The 15,455-nt window shown below is 39.9% G+C and overlaps 1 protein-coding gene across 1 annotated transcript; it reads left to right on the top strand.

The window, feature by feature from the left end:
- Positions 1-1,387: 1,387 nt before the first annotated feature.
- Positions 1,388-11,894, top strand: cfap58 (cilia and flagella associated protein 58). The gene is made up of 18 exons (XM_047607237.1): positions 1,388-1,496; positions 2,085-2,354; positions 2,463-2,611; positions 2,706-2,856; positions 3,201-3,395; positions 5,771-5,908; positions 6,192-6,351; positions 7,092-7,174; positions 7,356-7,547; positions 7,658-7,819; positions 8,415-8,561; positions 8,789-8,929; positions 9,514-9,737; positions 10,029-10,137; positions 10,304-10,408; positions 10,772-10,891; positions 11,294-11,418; positions 11,553-11,894. Exons 1-18 carry the CDS (start codon positions 1,491-1,493, stop codon positions 11,662-11,664), a joined length of 2,589 nt encoding a protein of 862 aa, XP_047463193.1. The 5' UTR covers positions 1,388-1,490; the 3' UTR covers positions 11,665-11,894.
- The last annotated feature ends 3,561 nt before the right edge of the window (positions 11,895-15,455 follow it).

Below are 15,455 nucleotides of genomic sequence, written 5' to 3' on the forward strand. Positions count from 1 at the left end.
GTCCTCTAGAGGGTCACAGGGGTGGCTTGTAACAAACTATTGTAACGTCATGTTGAAATCAGCTTGTTATCAACAGTTCATTGTGCATTTTATGGTTATGTGTTCAGTGTTTAGTACAAAACAAAGAACTTTAACAAATCACGTGCGTGGTATAAAAGTTCTCTAAATGTATTTTTTTCTCAGTGTCACCACTGGGCTGCGCTAGAGCTTCACGCATTCTTCAGTTCTGATGTATTTTGTGCTGGACGCCAGCAGAGGACGATAGATGTCACAGAAACTTTGTCCATTTGAGGAAAGTGGGTTAAATTATTATTATTATTATTATTATTATTATTATTATTATTATTATTATTATCATTTTCCAAGATGATCCATATCCTCTGACTTAAGTATCTTGAGAGCAAACAAGTGATTGGTTGCAGAAAATTACATTTGTAGTGTTTTCCACAACTGAAACACAAAACCGGCCTTAATGTGACTGAATTTATTAATGTATGCTGTGTCATTATCGGTCTTTACTGTTACATGACAAATTCCCTGTAAACCCTTCCATTATGATTGTTATTGTAAGATCAGTTAAATTCACAATCTGCAACCTAATCTTAACACCAGTCAAGAAATAGATTGCACAGACCATAATAATTAATTAATTGAGGCTTTCCTTGGTTACGTTATTACCAAATAAAGCAACAAATGCATTGGATTTGAACATATGCATGTATTTAACTATTCAGTTGTATTAGCTGGAAAGTGAATGTCTTTCACTGACACAACCTCATGGTCCAAAACATTACTCACTATGCTAATTTGTTAATTACATATGTCTAAAATGTGTTGAATTGGATTCTCTTAGTCTGTACAGCCAATGAAGTGTGCCTTTAAATTTGATGCTACAGTCTAGGCAAATTATTCCTGCAAATGAATCATGATTCATGTAAGGTCTTATTTAATTTTCTCTTTTTATTAGATACAGAACTCATTTATCAGTGCAGCAGTTAGAAAGGCTTTGCATGTGTGTCATAGACTTCAATAGGGCCAGGAAACAACTCTTCACTACCTTGCTAACATCCTGATTAACTATCACGGACACAGACGTTCACATTTGTTGATTTATTTAGTATTTCATTTTCGCATGGAAATGGAGAAATTATAAAGGGGACGAACTCCATTTTAATTGCTTATGTTTGTGGCCCACACTTGTGTCTAGGAGAGTTGAGAGAACCGGGGTTGAAAACAAATATATCTTAAACAAATATATCTTTTTATATAAAACAAAAGAAGCAGAAAATGCACAAATGAGTAAGTCGTTTTGTTTTTACACAATGGCCACACGTTACTGTTTCCAAGTAACAGGCGATAAGCCGATACTCTCGCGAGATCAGCGGTTGCTAAGTAACCAACGTCAACAGCTCAATTGATAAAAACGCTGATGTGTTGCCAGCTGAAAGAATTCAAAAGAAGAGTTATATGCGGACTTTTTAGTTCATATAATGGAGGTAAGTTTTTTTTTTGCGTTTGTTTTTATTTCTAAAGGCTTCATAAATCAACTTCACACTGACGTACACTGAGCTTTATCCATTTATCATAACGCTTGTTGAAGAGTTTAAGCTGAAACAATGAAGTCCTTGAAACTGTTAGCATGTTCGCTAAAGTTAATAACGCCATTATCCTCTTTGCAATAACGTTTAGTTTTACGGTGTCAAATATAAATTCCAAAAATTATGTTAATGTGGATTTAGATAATAAATTAAGTAATATCAGGATGATAACTTTCACATAATATACAGTAGCCTACTTCCATTTATTAACTGTAGGTCTACGTGTATGGGTTTAAATTATCTGATGTTATCATCCATATTTCCTTAATTATTAATATGTTAATTGAGAACAGGTCTTACCGGAATTTGTTTCTGATGTGTGGACAGTGTCTCTATAAATACATTTATTGTTGTGTCATCTTCTTTTAGTTTTCATGAGTATTCACAGACACAGACTTTTAATCAGGTCAGCACTAGGGTCTAAGTCTGCTGTTCATTCTCACTCCGAGGCACGTGTTCATTTACATTTTGTCTGCTGTTTTCCAGGAGACGGGACTGACTGGAGAGGACTCTTTTGAGTCCTTGGAGGAGTTCCAGATGGTCCTCAGAGAGCTGGTTGGAGACAAGAGCATGGACAAGATCCGGGTGGAGTACGAGAAGCTCATCCACGCACTGAAGAAGTCGCGAGAGAATGAAAAGAGGCTGATGTCTAAATGCAGGGAGCTGAATGCAGAGATCGTGTCTACCTCTACTAAAGTGGCAGCTGCTCTGAAGTTGTCCCAGGAAGATGAAACCACAATTACTTCACTCAAGAGGGTACGGTACAGAAAAGCAACCAGATGAAGCATTGAGTGTTTAGTATTAAAAATGTTTTTGTCATTTCCTCCCTACAAGATTAAAAATATCCATTTGTTCACGCTGTAGGAGCTGGATAAAGCTTGGAAAATGGTTGATGCTGCTCATGATAAAGAGAAGAAGGACAAAGAGACCATCAGGAATTTAAAAGAAGACGTCTCCAAGCTCACAAAAATGGCTGAACAGCAAACTAGTCCGTCCATGAACCAAGAACAGAGGTGTGTCAATTACCCACTGATCTCCATTATTCATCGTGTATGTGTGGCACATGTTGGTTAGGTGGACGGGACCAACTGAAATGTTTTCTTTCAGTGATCTACTTAAAATGAATGAGGAGTTAACTAAGGAGAGAGGTCAGCTGCTGACAACAGTGGAGGATCTGAGAGAACAACTGAACAAGTCCAATGCAACCCTACAAGAGATCGAGACCCAAAGAGAGAGTGCGCTGAAGGACATTTCTCAGGTAAATGTTGAAGGAGACCTCATAGCCACAAAGCTGACCCCTAAACTAACAATATGATATTTGTGGACACTTGTTAGTTTACATTGGGGCGTTCATTTCGATTTTACCACATTCCGCATGTCTGCAAATGGCCACATGTAAACAATTGATGGCTACAAAACAATAAACATAACCATTAAATTTACAGTGATATACTAAGAAAAGCTAATGCAGTATATTCAAGCTTTTTAATGCATTTCTTTTTTCAAAAAAATACTGTATTCAGCTCCAGAAGTGGGCTTTCACCAGTGGTTGATTCGATCAGCCTCTAACTGTTTGCTGTTTATCTGTGTTTCAAAACTCAGCTCAGGCAGGAGCTTCAGGTACAACAGAATGAGATTTCCCGAGAGATGAGGCTAAAGGAAAAGCTGGACAAGGAGGTAAAGCAGTTGCACACTGACATGGAGGCCAAGATGGGTGATATCAAAGCTCTGAATCTGCAAGGTCAAAAGGCTAAAGAGGAGCAGCAGAGACTGGAGCAGCAGCTAAAAGAGCTAAAGGTAAGCAAGTGTGATGTTTACTCTTCATGGTGTGCTATTTAGAAAATCAACCACCATCCAAATTATTATCCCACTTTAAATTAAAGATTATCATGGCATATATTTGTTAGTGTTTTCTTTAACCAAAATATGCAAAGAATTATACGTACATGTATAACATTGGTATAGATACTGTGGGAAAAAAACAGAAACAACGTAAAATACCCCAGAAGTGCGGCCTTTAAAACTAACCATGGGATGAAATGAACTCAACAGGGAATCTGCAGGGTCTTGAAAGTCAAGTCAACTGTATTGTCAATTCTGACGTGTGCAACACAATACAGAATTGAAATAACCATCCTCAAAGGCCTACGGTGCAGCAGCTAAACAAAAAAATGTAAACAAGAATGTGCAAATTTTGAGAATATATAAAAATATAAAAGAGAGAAAATAAAATATATCTTGTATATACAAAGTAGACAAATAAGAACATGACACCGCATGGCAACTCAGGGTAGCTTCAGTCACTTTGAAGAGTATGAAGAGTCCTTGGTTAGTGTGGGTTGGAGAGCAGCAGGGGGAGGGAGGGCAGAGCAAGTAGAGAGTTCAGTTTCCTGACAGCCTGGTGGGTGAAGCCGTCCCACAGTCTGCTGGTCCTGGCCTGCAGACTCCGCAGCCTCCTCCCTGAAGGCAGCAGACTCAGGAAGCTGTGTGACGGGTGGGTGGCATCACCCGCAATGCAGAGGGCCTTGCGCGTGAGCCAGGTGTTGTAAATGTTCTGGAGGGATGGGAGAGAGGCACCGACTATCTTTTCAGCTGCTCTCACTGCTGGACGGTCTTTCTGCAGGATGCGGTGCAGGCTCCGTACCAAACAGTGATGCAGCTGGTCAGGATGCTCTCAATGGTGTCTCTGTAGAAGGTGCACGTGATTGGGGCTGGGGCTCTGGCTTTCCTCAGTTTGTGGAGGAAGTAGAGGCGCTGTTGAGCCTTCTTGGCCAGTGATGCTGCGTTTGTGTCCCAGGAGAGGTCCTCTGTGACGTGCACACCCAGGAACTTGGTGCTGCTCACCCTCTCCACAGCAGCACTGGTGGACAGAGGAGACACAACAATCTCTTTTGTCTTGTCCACATTCAGAGAGAGATTGTTGTGTGTGCACCACGTGGCCAGGTGGCTCACCTCACTCCTGTAGTCCGTCTCATCCCCGTTGCTGATGAGACCCACCACAGTCGTATCATCCGCAAACTTGATGAGGAGGTTGGAGTTGTGCATCGCTGTGCAGTTGTGGGTCAGCAGGGTGAAGAGGAGGGGGCTCAAAACACATCCCTGGGGTTCCCCCGTGTTCAGGGTGATGGTGCTGGAGGTGTTGCTGTGACCCGAACTGCCTGTGGTCTTCCGGTCAGGAAGTCCATCAGCCAGTTACACAGCCAGGTGTTGAGCCCCAGCCGGTCCAGTTTGAAGATCAGCTTTTGGGGGATGATTGTGTTGAATGCTGAGCTAAAGTCTATGCTTTTATTATTATTTTTGAGTTAAAATTTGAATTGGAGTTCAAAAACACTGAAAAGGTGTGTGAGTTTATTTGTTTATTAAGATAATCCGATAACATAAAACTAGACTATTATAGGTGGGTTCGTAAATTGTCTCTGAGATGCCAGAACTTATGTGGGTGGCAATTCAGAGGAGCAAACCAAAACCACCCCGAGTACGCCACGGGGCTCTTGGTGCATATTACGAATGCACCTTATGTCATGGCGCTAGCCACATATTGACTGTATATACTATGGACAAACCCAACGTACTCAGTACATACAGAACATAAAGTACATAACACTATTACCTGTAAAAATAAATAAATAAATAAATAAATGTTTCATTTAATTTTAAAAATACATATATATTTAAATATTTAAATAGATAGGTCAAACTGCTGGAAGGTAATTTCCACGCAGTGATCAATACAATATCAATTATAATGTTTTTATTTGTGATTTTTTTAAGGTCCATGCTGTTGCTTCTGCATTGGTGCAGTATTTCCACTCTAATAATGCTGTGATGGCTGTGGTGTGCTATTTAGAAAACCAAACACCATCTAAACAATTATCCAGATTTATATTATAGATTGTCATGGCATGTATTTTATAGTAATTGTTTTCTTTAACCAAAATATGTAAAGAATTATATGTATATGTATAACACTGGTACAGATGCTGTGGGTAAAAACAGAAACAACATAAAATACACCAGAGCATTACAGACTGTGGCCTTTAAATGGAATGAGCTTAACTCAAATCCCTTTTTACACTTTTTACTTTTCCCATACTTAACCACATATTTTATAAAATACTAGATGCTTCAGGGTCTACATAATTTGCTCCTACATCTTCATCCTTCCCTGACAGGTCATGAATGAGCGATCTGCCAAGGAGCTGGAACAGATGCAGGTAAAAAATACCAAACTGCAGCAAGAGTGTGACCAGCTCTCATCCACCAAAGAACATCTCTCCCTGGAAAACCAACAAAATGCAAATGAACTTAAGGTACAAACAGCTCTCCACCAATGCATGCAAACACACAGAACATGTTAAGTTAATACAGCATACCTGCTTATGCATTCTTAGTGTGTGTGTGTCTGCATGTATGATTATGAGCCCTCAGCATCTACATTAGTGGATGGAACTAAAAAATAACAGCGTTGTTCAGGCACTTAAATTTGTTCCCTATAGGCACACGATAACATACACTATGTACTTTCCTTTGTGGAAACCCATTTCTCTCCCTCTTTTCTCCTAAATCTTCATGTTCCTAATAATCACCCACTAGATGCGAGACGAGGAGGTGAGTCAGATGCGTCAAGAGATTGCCAAGCAAACAAAGATGAGAGAAGCTATTCAAAAGAAGTTCCACCAGATGGAGGATCAAAAAGCTGATGTGGACGTGCAGAGGGAGACACTAAAAGCTCAGATTGCTGCTCTAGAGAAAGGTAAGTGAGCTCGCCTTGTTTTGAGACATGAATGAGTCTGTGTTCCAATCTACCTCCCCTCATTATTTTTTTTATTTTTGGACCAAATAAGAGCACCAAATTAATGGTGATCAAACTTTATTTTTTTTTAAAAAGTGTTTTATATTAGAAGTGCAGGAAATGATATTTTAAAACTTTTTGAAATTTACTGTCTATTTATTATTTGTTCACTCACAAGCCCATATGCATAATAAAAGTATATGGATGTTGATATTATTTTGAGACAGCTGAGACAAGGCAACACAAACCTAGATAAATCTAGAGTTTCTTCTTCCATGTGTATACGCAGGTTTACACTCTAGTAAATGAATTATCATCTACACAAGCATAATATATAATACTGTGAGTTTTGTGTTTATTATCATGATACAATTTTAATTAATTCAAAAACCTGATGTCAGTCGGGAAACATGTACACTGAAACACTGACAAAGCAGTGTTTCAGATTTGATTTCTAGATTTAAACAAGCAGCTACTAAACATCTTGTTTTTATTTGGGGATGCACAGAATATGCAGTATTGGCCAAAAAGAAAAAAATATAAATTATTGTTCAGATCACTTTTTTGATCTTATTTTCTTGATCTTATCTTATTCTGAACTGCCACCATTGTAATTCAGTTATTTAAACCTATTGAATGACTTAAATGACACAGTGATTTGTGCAAGAGAATTAAATACATTCGTTCTTTTACCTCTGCAGACCTTGAGTCTTCACAAAAGCAAGTGGAAGTTGACAAGAAAGCTATAGATGAGCTGATCCGAGAGCGAGACATCTTAAATAAGGTATTCAGTGGCTCACAGGCGGCTTACAACCACATTTCTGTTGTTTCTCTACAATAGTGAAAAATTAGTAATGCTGTTAACTACCATTGTTGCTTAATTGCTAACAAGCACTGTGTTAATTCTCCCAAAGTCAACACAAGCCGTAAAATGTTCTTTCGGTGCGTTTTTTCCCAATCAACAGAACATGATCAAAGCTGTGCAGTCGACTGAGAAAGAGCAGAACATTGTGAAGCTCCTCGAGCAGGACAAGAAGACCCTGGAGCACGAGATCAGCGGTTACCGACAGGAGGCCCAAAAGCAGCGCAAGATCATCCAGCAGCTGGAAAAAGAACGCGACCGCTACATCAACGAGACCAGCAGCCTCATGCAGAAGGCACGTTAAAGGGGCTGTTGAACTACAGCATCTAACTGTGTGCGTTCTTTTTCCTGCATAACTTGTTATCCCCCTTCAGTTGACTGAGAAAACGTTCCTCTCTTCCACAGGTGCAACTAAAAACGAATGATGTTGAAGTTAAAGAGATGGAGATATTTGATTGGAGGAAGAAGGTCACCGAGGCAGAGTGCAAACTCAAACAGCAAGAGAACCTGCTAGAGTCCGTCGTGTCTGAAAGGAACCTCTACAGCAAAAACATCATCGAGGCTCAGGTAACAGCAACATGGTCATGTCATCCTCTGCTTTGTATTACAGCAATGAAATGGATTGGATATACTTCTGAATTTATTAAATTCTTTGCATATACGTATTACACTGAGAGTTATTAAATAGGTTTTTGTTTTCATTCCTTTCATTAGTTTATATTGTGTATATATAGTTCAGTCTTGAGAGAATTTGTGTTCAGTGAACAATCTAACAACATGCAAAATAGAAAAGTAGGAAAGTCTTTGGTAATCAGACCCGATAGAGATGTGTAGGGAAACCTCCTGTGTTTAAACACTGGTGGATAAATCTTCATGGGCACTGGATGTGAAGACTGGAGGTGAATAGTTGGAACTGAAATTACATCTGAAAGCAGCAGAAAAAAAATCTATTTATATGTGACAGCAAGGACGTAATTGGCTGATTGAGACTGTGGAAAAATCTGAGTAGTTAAACAGGAAACTCAGAAACAGAAGAGAATGAATGAGGATAAATATAGTCTCTGACTGAACGTACTGAGCATCATCAAGATGTTCAGGTGTTGACCAATTGTGTATTTTATAGATGTAATATATTTAATTTCTCTTTTATTCTCTGCCTTAGGAAGAGATCGCAGAGATGAAGAGAAAGATGAAGACCATGAACAACCAGGTCACTCGGCTGAGAGATGAGATTAGTGGAAAGGAGCTGGCCCTCGCAAAGGATCAGCAGGAACACAAGCGCTTAGAGAAAGATAACGAGGCCCTCAAGGTTCTGAAATATGCCCCAGTGACATAATCATCATTCATTTATTGATACTTTGGACTTTTAGTAACTTGATGCTTATGCAAACATTGCATTCATTTCATCCGTATCTTACATATTTTAATTTGTATACTGTATTCTGTATCATCTTCTCCGTAGTTTGATGCGTCTAATGTTGATCTTTGTTTACATACAGCGTCTCATTTGCATGACGCCTCTGTTGTCTGGTACAGGGGGAGCTGCAGTTGCTGAAGCAGCAGCTTGACGAAACTAAGCAGCGCGTTGACAGTCAGAGAGCAGAACAGCAAAAACTGCAGAAGATAATAGTCGATGCTGATGCTGAGCAGATCCAACAGAAGAAACAACTGGAGCAGGTAAAGTGGCATATTATTGGGTTTTGCATTTACATTTATTCAGTTGGAGTTTTGTTATACCTTTTTGTGTACCTTTGTGTCTGTTTTTTCTTCTTCTGTTTTCCCTCCCATAGTTTGCCCTGCGTTTTTTGGTTTCACCTATGACCAAATATATATACAGTAGTTCTGCCCTTTTCTGCTCTGTTAATTCGTCTGTTGCTACCCTATCAACTTGATAGCAATGTCAGGTTTTGTACAAAAAGGAGGGCCCCAATTGCAACTAGGAAGATGAAAGATAGTGTTCAGTATATTGAGACGAACCTACAACAATAATCGCTGCAGAGCTGATGCAGGATAAGCTAGACAATGTCCAATGAAAGCAGTCAAACTGAGGCCTCAGCAAACAATCAGAGGGAAAACACAAGCAAAACAGGTGCAAGGAACCAAGAAACCTTTCAAAGTAGCACTGGAACTAAGCAAAACACAAGTCTGAATCGATAACAAATACACAAACCTAATAAATGTCCAGAACATGCCTCGAAGAAAAACAGGGTGATAGATGATGGTAATGTGTTGTGTAAGACGGAGTCTGATTATCTGTCAAGGTGATCAGAGAGCGGGACAACCTGGGCAAACAGCTGCTCCATCGCAACGATGAGCGGGCATTGCTGTATGAGAAGATCAGGATCCAGCAATCAATCCTGAGCAAGGGGGACTTTCACTACAACCAGAGGGTGGAAGACATCCGGCTCCTCAAGCTGGAGATCAAGAAGCTCAGACGCAAGAAGAGCATCCTGGACAAAACTTTGCCCAACACAGAGGACCTGAGGTAAAGAAAGGCAGTTGAGGACTGATCATGAGGAAGAGAGTAGAGAAGGAGGAGACAAAGGGAAGGATGCAAACACAGAGCACACAGGGCAAGATGGAGAAAGGATCAGGTGACCCACAACGAGCTGTAGAGTAGAGGAAAAAAGGTGCAAGGAAAGAGTAGCAGGTATGAATAATCTAATTTGAATTTGTAGCTTCAGTCAGTCATTAGTTGTTTTCTGGACGGAAATATGGGCTAAATTAAGTCTGGTCATTAAAATGATGCTATTAACCGTTTGATGTTGTGTGTCAGGCAAGAGCTGTTCCACCTGCAGAAGCAGCTGCTCAGAGAGAGAGCAAGGAACAGTGTCCTGGAAGAACAGCTGAAGCCCATAAATATTCACAGATGGAGGCGACTAGAGGTAAAGACTTTGTCTGCGTGGGTTAGCATGAGGCTACCGCAGCTCTAGCCATTTGTTCTTCTTTGCCTCACAGTGACAAGAACATCTGTGTGTCTAGTTTCAACTTGAGTATTAAAGAAGAAAAACATACGCCCATGAATAATTTGTAATGTTCTCTCCCCGGCAGGGCAGTGACCCCGGCAAATATGAACTCATCCAGAAGATTCAGTCCTTACAGAAGCGACTGATCACCAAGACCCAGGAGCTTGAAGAGCGAGAACTCTTATTACAGGTAAAGATCTCCATGTTGGCATAAACATAGTGAAACATTATCGGTGTTGGTCTTTTCATGGTATTCAATGGCAAGAAATAATGTGTCATGCAAAACCATAGAACGTCAGCCATTTTATATTCACAGTGTTGCTAAAGAGTTTGAGCAATGATTAAATAGTAGTAGTTGTATTAGAGTTCACTTTAAACTAAACTAACAGAAAGACAATCAGGGCCACATCTAGACTGAGGTGATGAAGTGATTCTCTGTGACAGTAGGGATACGCTTTGTTTCCTTTTCTTTCCCATATTTTATGACCAGAGTAGATGAACTGTTCTCTCTCTTAAGTATTAACAGCATTTTACTGTGATTTCACCCACCTAGGAAAAAGAGAAGCTGTACGTGGAGCTGAAGCACATTCTGGCCCGTCAGCCGGGTCCAGAGGCTGCTGAGCAGCTCCAGCACTGCCAGTGGACCATCAGAGACAGAACCAAAAAGCTCAAGGTCAGCCAAACGAGCTGTGTCTTTAATTCTTATTTTTCTCTTTTATTGTGTTTGACTTTATATTCCAGTTTCTGTGTTTCATCATTTTTATATAATGTTAATCTACAAAATAATAATACATACAAATAATTCAATCCATGTTTAATCTGTGAAAGCCTTTGTCTGCCTTAGAGTGTTTATGATGAGGAAATAATAGATTGTGCGAAACAAGTTGTCGATACACAGTAGGTTGCAAGTAAACATGTATAAAGTTTTATGAAAAGACCTATGACTTTATCAGTGCAAAACTTTTTCACATCCGGTAAGTGTCTGAATAACCACAATCATGTATATTAGAGTGATTGTGTGCAAAACATGGTACCTATTTGTGACAAAGTTTACTTTTTCCATCTGATACCACAGGTGCTTATAGCAGAGCTGAGGATGCTTGACTCACGGATGAATGAATACAAAAGTGAGAATCAAAGACTGGCCAATGAGCTAGCAAACATTAAGAAGAAATACCTCAGTCAGAAAAAGCTCCACAGGTGAGTCTGGTCTTTCTTTCACATCCTAGAAATTAAAGTCAGTCAGTGTGATTGATGTGTGGAATTGATGCTATGCCGCGTGGTTGTTTTGTGATCATGTTGTTGATGTCCTGGTGTTCTGTGCGTTTCCTCAGTGAGCAGAAGACAAAGACCAAGGTGGAGCAGCTGGAACCTCTGCCCCAACTGAGCAGCAAACCTCACTTCACTGGAGGAGGCTTCAGGATTAACAACCCTGTGAGAAGATAGTGGTCATTATTAAGAGATGACCTTTAAATCCATCCCCCTGATAGCCTGGCATAATTATCAGAATATGAGTCATTTTGATTTCACATGTTTCAGCCGATACAGAGGAAAAAAATAATGAGATAGACTAATCAGAAGTGGTAAACAAATTCAACTCCACAGCACTCAGACGACATGGACGATTATGTCGCTGTTACTCTTCTGTCACTGCATAAAGCCTGCTCAACACATTTGATTGGCCTGGCAGATCTTCGCTAGGCGTAATCAAACCAATTTTCCACAATTCTGTGGGCGGAGGAAGTCGGGCTGACTTCCAGACTGTCCACCCGATACCGTTTACATAATTTGAAATGAAAAATCATTGTTCTATATAAGCTCACATTAACACGTAGGAACAGGTATTTAAAGGCCTAGTAATTAGGGATAGGGATTCAAACATACTGAGCAACAAAAGCATAAAACACAACACAAAATAATCAAAACCCTCCCTTCACATAGGAGCTCAGAATGAAAACAGAATCAGTGTCTTCTCCTGGTGGCAGACTGATGCACTCAGTCACATGGTGCAACACTAGGGAAGGTATTACCTTGAGGCGCACAAGAGAAAGGAGTCAAGACATAAGAAACGTTCAGAGACACTCAGGACATGTAACACATATTGATACTAATACTGTAATAAAAGAAAGTAGACCACTGTAACACAAGATCACAATCCATAGAAACTAACGTCATGTACAGAGTGCAATACCAAATAAATACCAAGCAATGGGCCTTCACTTGCAATCTTCAGTAAGAAGCTTGATGCAAGTTAAAAGAGTTAAAATAAATTCCCTGCATATTGTCTTCAAAGGTCAAGATACTTTAATGATGCAGTCTACTGTCTCACAAATGTTAATGACACAGGACACGCACAAATCTGTTATAGCAGGGTTGAACTGCTCCTTCATTTGACCACTGAACCATTGTCTGCACTGCATGTATCACACAGACCACCCCAACTACTCCAAGCAATCAAACTTTAACTTTCTTCAGTTTTAAAGGAAAATCGGAAAAAAATAACCTTTTCGGTGGTGAACAATAGGGATCTTTACTATTCGCTCACCTTAACAGATTTTGGGCTCTGTTTTTAAATCTTTGTTTTATATTTAGATCTTTTTTTGGTTTGTTTTTGTTGAAATGTAAAGCACTTTGAGGGCACTTCCTTTGACAATAACTATACAGAATCAGTGGACTGGAAGCGTAATTACTTAGATTTAATAGATAAATGGTGTATATTTTTGTGACGTCTGTGGTTTTGTCATGTCTAATATTTAGAAAAAATAACTTCTGTTCAGCCTAGCACATGTTTGGATGAAAATAATTTTACATTTTATGCTAAGCATGGCAACTCAAATCTCATGAATCCAAGGAAATAATGTATCTCTAAATAAATTGTGTTCTTGGGGGCAAGAGCACTTAATGCAATGTAATTTGTGATGTCCGTATTCCTGTCAATTGTTGTATGTTAATATTGTGCATTAATTGTCGTTATTGATACTCTGAACATCAATCTATGGCCAAAATGTAGCTTCTGTTTTCTCCATTCAGTACTGATTCACAAACCTATTTTAGAGCCTGTCTGAGCATTTCTAAAAACAGAAGAGACTCAAACACCAAAAACTTTTTTATTTAATTTAAAAGAAGAAAACAAACTAAAATGTCACTGTTATTCAATTCAATATGAATAGAAGATTATGAATAAAGATAACAGCATGGAAAAGTAAGTTATATTGTCTACATTACTTAAGCGTTGCAGTGGTTCTGCTCCTAACTGGTGCACATGCAGGCTGGTTACCCTGAATCTTTCTGGGAGCATTACCATGAAGGAGTAATTGGGAGCAGGCAGGAGCTTGTTAGCAGGCTGAAGGTGCTAATCACTGAAGCCTAATAATGAAGTGTGAAGAGAGCAGAATGACTCCCACATATAAACTGACGGTCCTTCTATCCTGTTATAACAGAAGTCTTGTCTAATGATGACACATGCCGCAGATATAGTGCGCTGAGCTCTCTCCTTCTTGTTCCTTTCTGGTGCATGTGGAGCGATTCCTTTGCCAGTGGAGTTACGGTGTAACCATGGCAACCAGGGTCTGTGCAATCCTGAGCCCTGTGAGCTATGTTGCCGTAGTAATGGGAGGCCTCCAATGGGCCGCATGTCCTTTCTTCCCTTTCTTCTCCTTTCTTGCTCTTGTTGTACTTGAAGAAGCAGTTACTCGTACAAAACTGGTGAGGTTGGTGTTTGTTGGGTGGTTGGTCCTGACGAGGAAGTTTCTCTGCGCGTTCACATGTTATATTGGATAACTATGAGCAAGTAAGGCGCAGCATCTCCTGTGTGTTGACGTCATGCGCTCAGCGTGCTGCTCCTCTCTTTGTCTTTGACTGCTGTATGTGTGCCAGTTTCTAAAACGATCTGCTTATTTTAAGCTCTTTCCGTTCATTATTGATAATTACACGGGTGCTAATGACCAGTTACAAAACCAAAATACTCATCAGCACGGTGCCGCTGTAGAAAAAAAATCCCAAACGCGTCACATCGGCGCCGTTTAAAATATATCACAAACTATGTGCCCGACGTGGGCAGGTCCCGTTTGTGCTTATTTTCTCAATTCTCATGAGACCCGTCGGGCTGTGAAAAAAGCTTAATCTGTGGAATCTGATGATCCGGGCCTCTAAAATAGCCGTGTTATAATATCCTCCCAGCCTGAGCATGGGAGTAAGTGTGATAATAACATGTGTTGCGTGAGTGCATGTGTTTACATTTGTGCAGATGAGGCTTTTACACAGGTCTAAACCCTGGGCACAGATGGAAGCTAAGGATTATGCAGATTTTGACAGGCTGTGATGGAGGGAGGCATCAGTAGATATGATAATTGAATATTTTGTATGTACATTTATTTATTCCCTGTTGCCTGACATTGAATAATATATATATTTTTTAAAATATTCTAATTTCCAGTATATTCTTTACATATACATATTTACTTTTTAATAGTGTCACTGTAAACATTCCACTATGTCTGCAGTGTGATGACATCTGACGTTGCATAATGAGTTGTGGACTCCTGGAACACAAGTTAATCTTAAGCCAACCGACACATCCGATGTAAATATGATGTTTGTGTGCTTCAGCATGCCACAAACAGGCTGATTCCATGTACCGGACATACACACATGCATTTCAAATGAGGCTGAGAAATGTACTTTCCGTTAATACCTTTCAATCCTGCATGTTCAGCTGGTTGTATGTCCTGCCTCATGTGTGTCTTATGTTTGTTGACATGTTGTGTTGGTAAAATATTAATGGGATCCTTTGTTTACTTTTTTTTTTTTTTTTTTTAATTTTCACAGCTTAGGCTTTTATATTTTCCTATTTCATTTGCCAACCTTGATCTTTGCACGAATGTTCAGTTATATAATTATACCTTGGCCCCCTTCTTCCCCTTCAGGTCTACGGGAGAACAGGCAGACAACAAAAGACTGGAGCTGGAGACACTGTCGGTGTGCAGGTTTACAGTGCACTGCCTTCTTTCAAACATCATCTCCTTCCCCCAAAAGCTCCTGGTCCTCCTCCTCCTCCTCCTCCTCCTCCTCCTCCTTCTCTACTCATGAATATTAGGGAATTAATGTAAGCAGGTTTTGGAGGAAGGGAGGGAGGGAGGAGGCAGGGACAAAGAGAGAAAGCCAGGATAGTGAGGGTGGGAGGAAGGGAGGGGTGAGCTGTTATCGTCACGGGCCCGGCAGTGCGCAGGCTCTGTGTG

Source organism: Mugil cephalus, chromosome 15, assembly GCF_022458985.1.
Source record: "Mugil cephalus isolate CIBA_MC_2020 chromosome 15, CIBA_Mcephalus_1.1, whole genome shotgun sequence".
Classification (NCBI taxonomy): domain Eukaryota; kingdom Metazoa; phylum Chordata; class Actinopteri; order Mugiliformes; family Mugilidae; genus Mugil; species Mugil cephalus.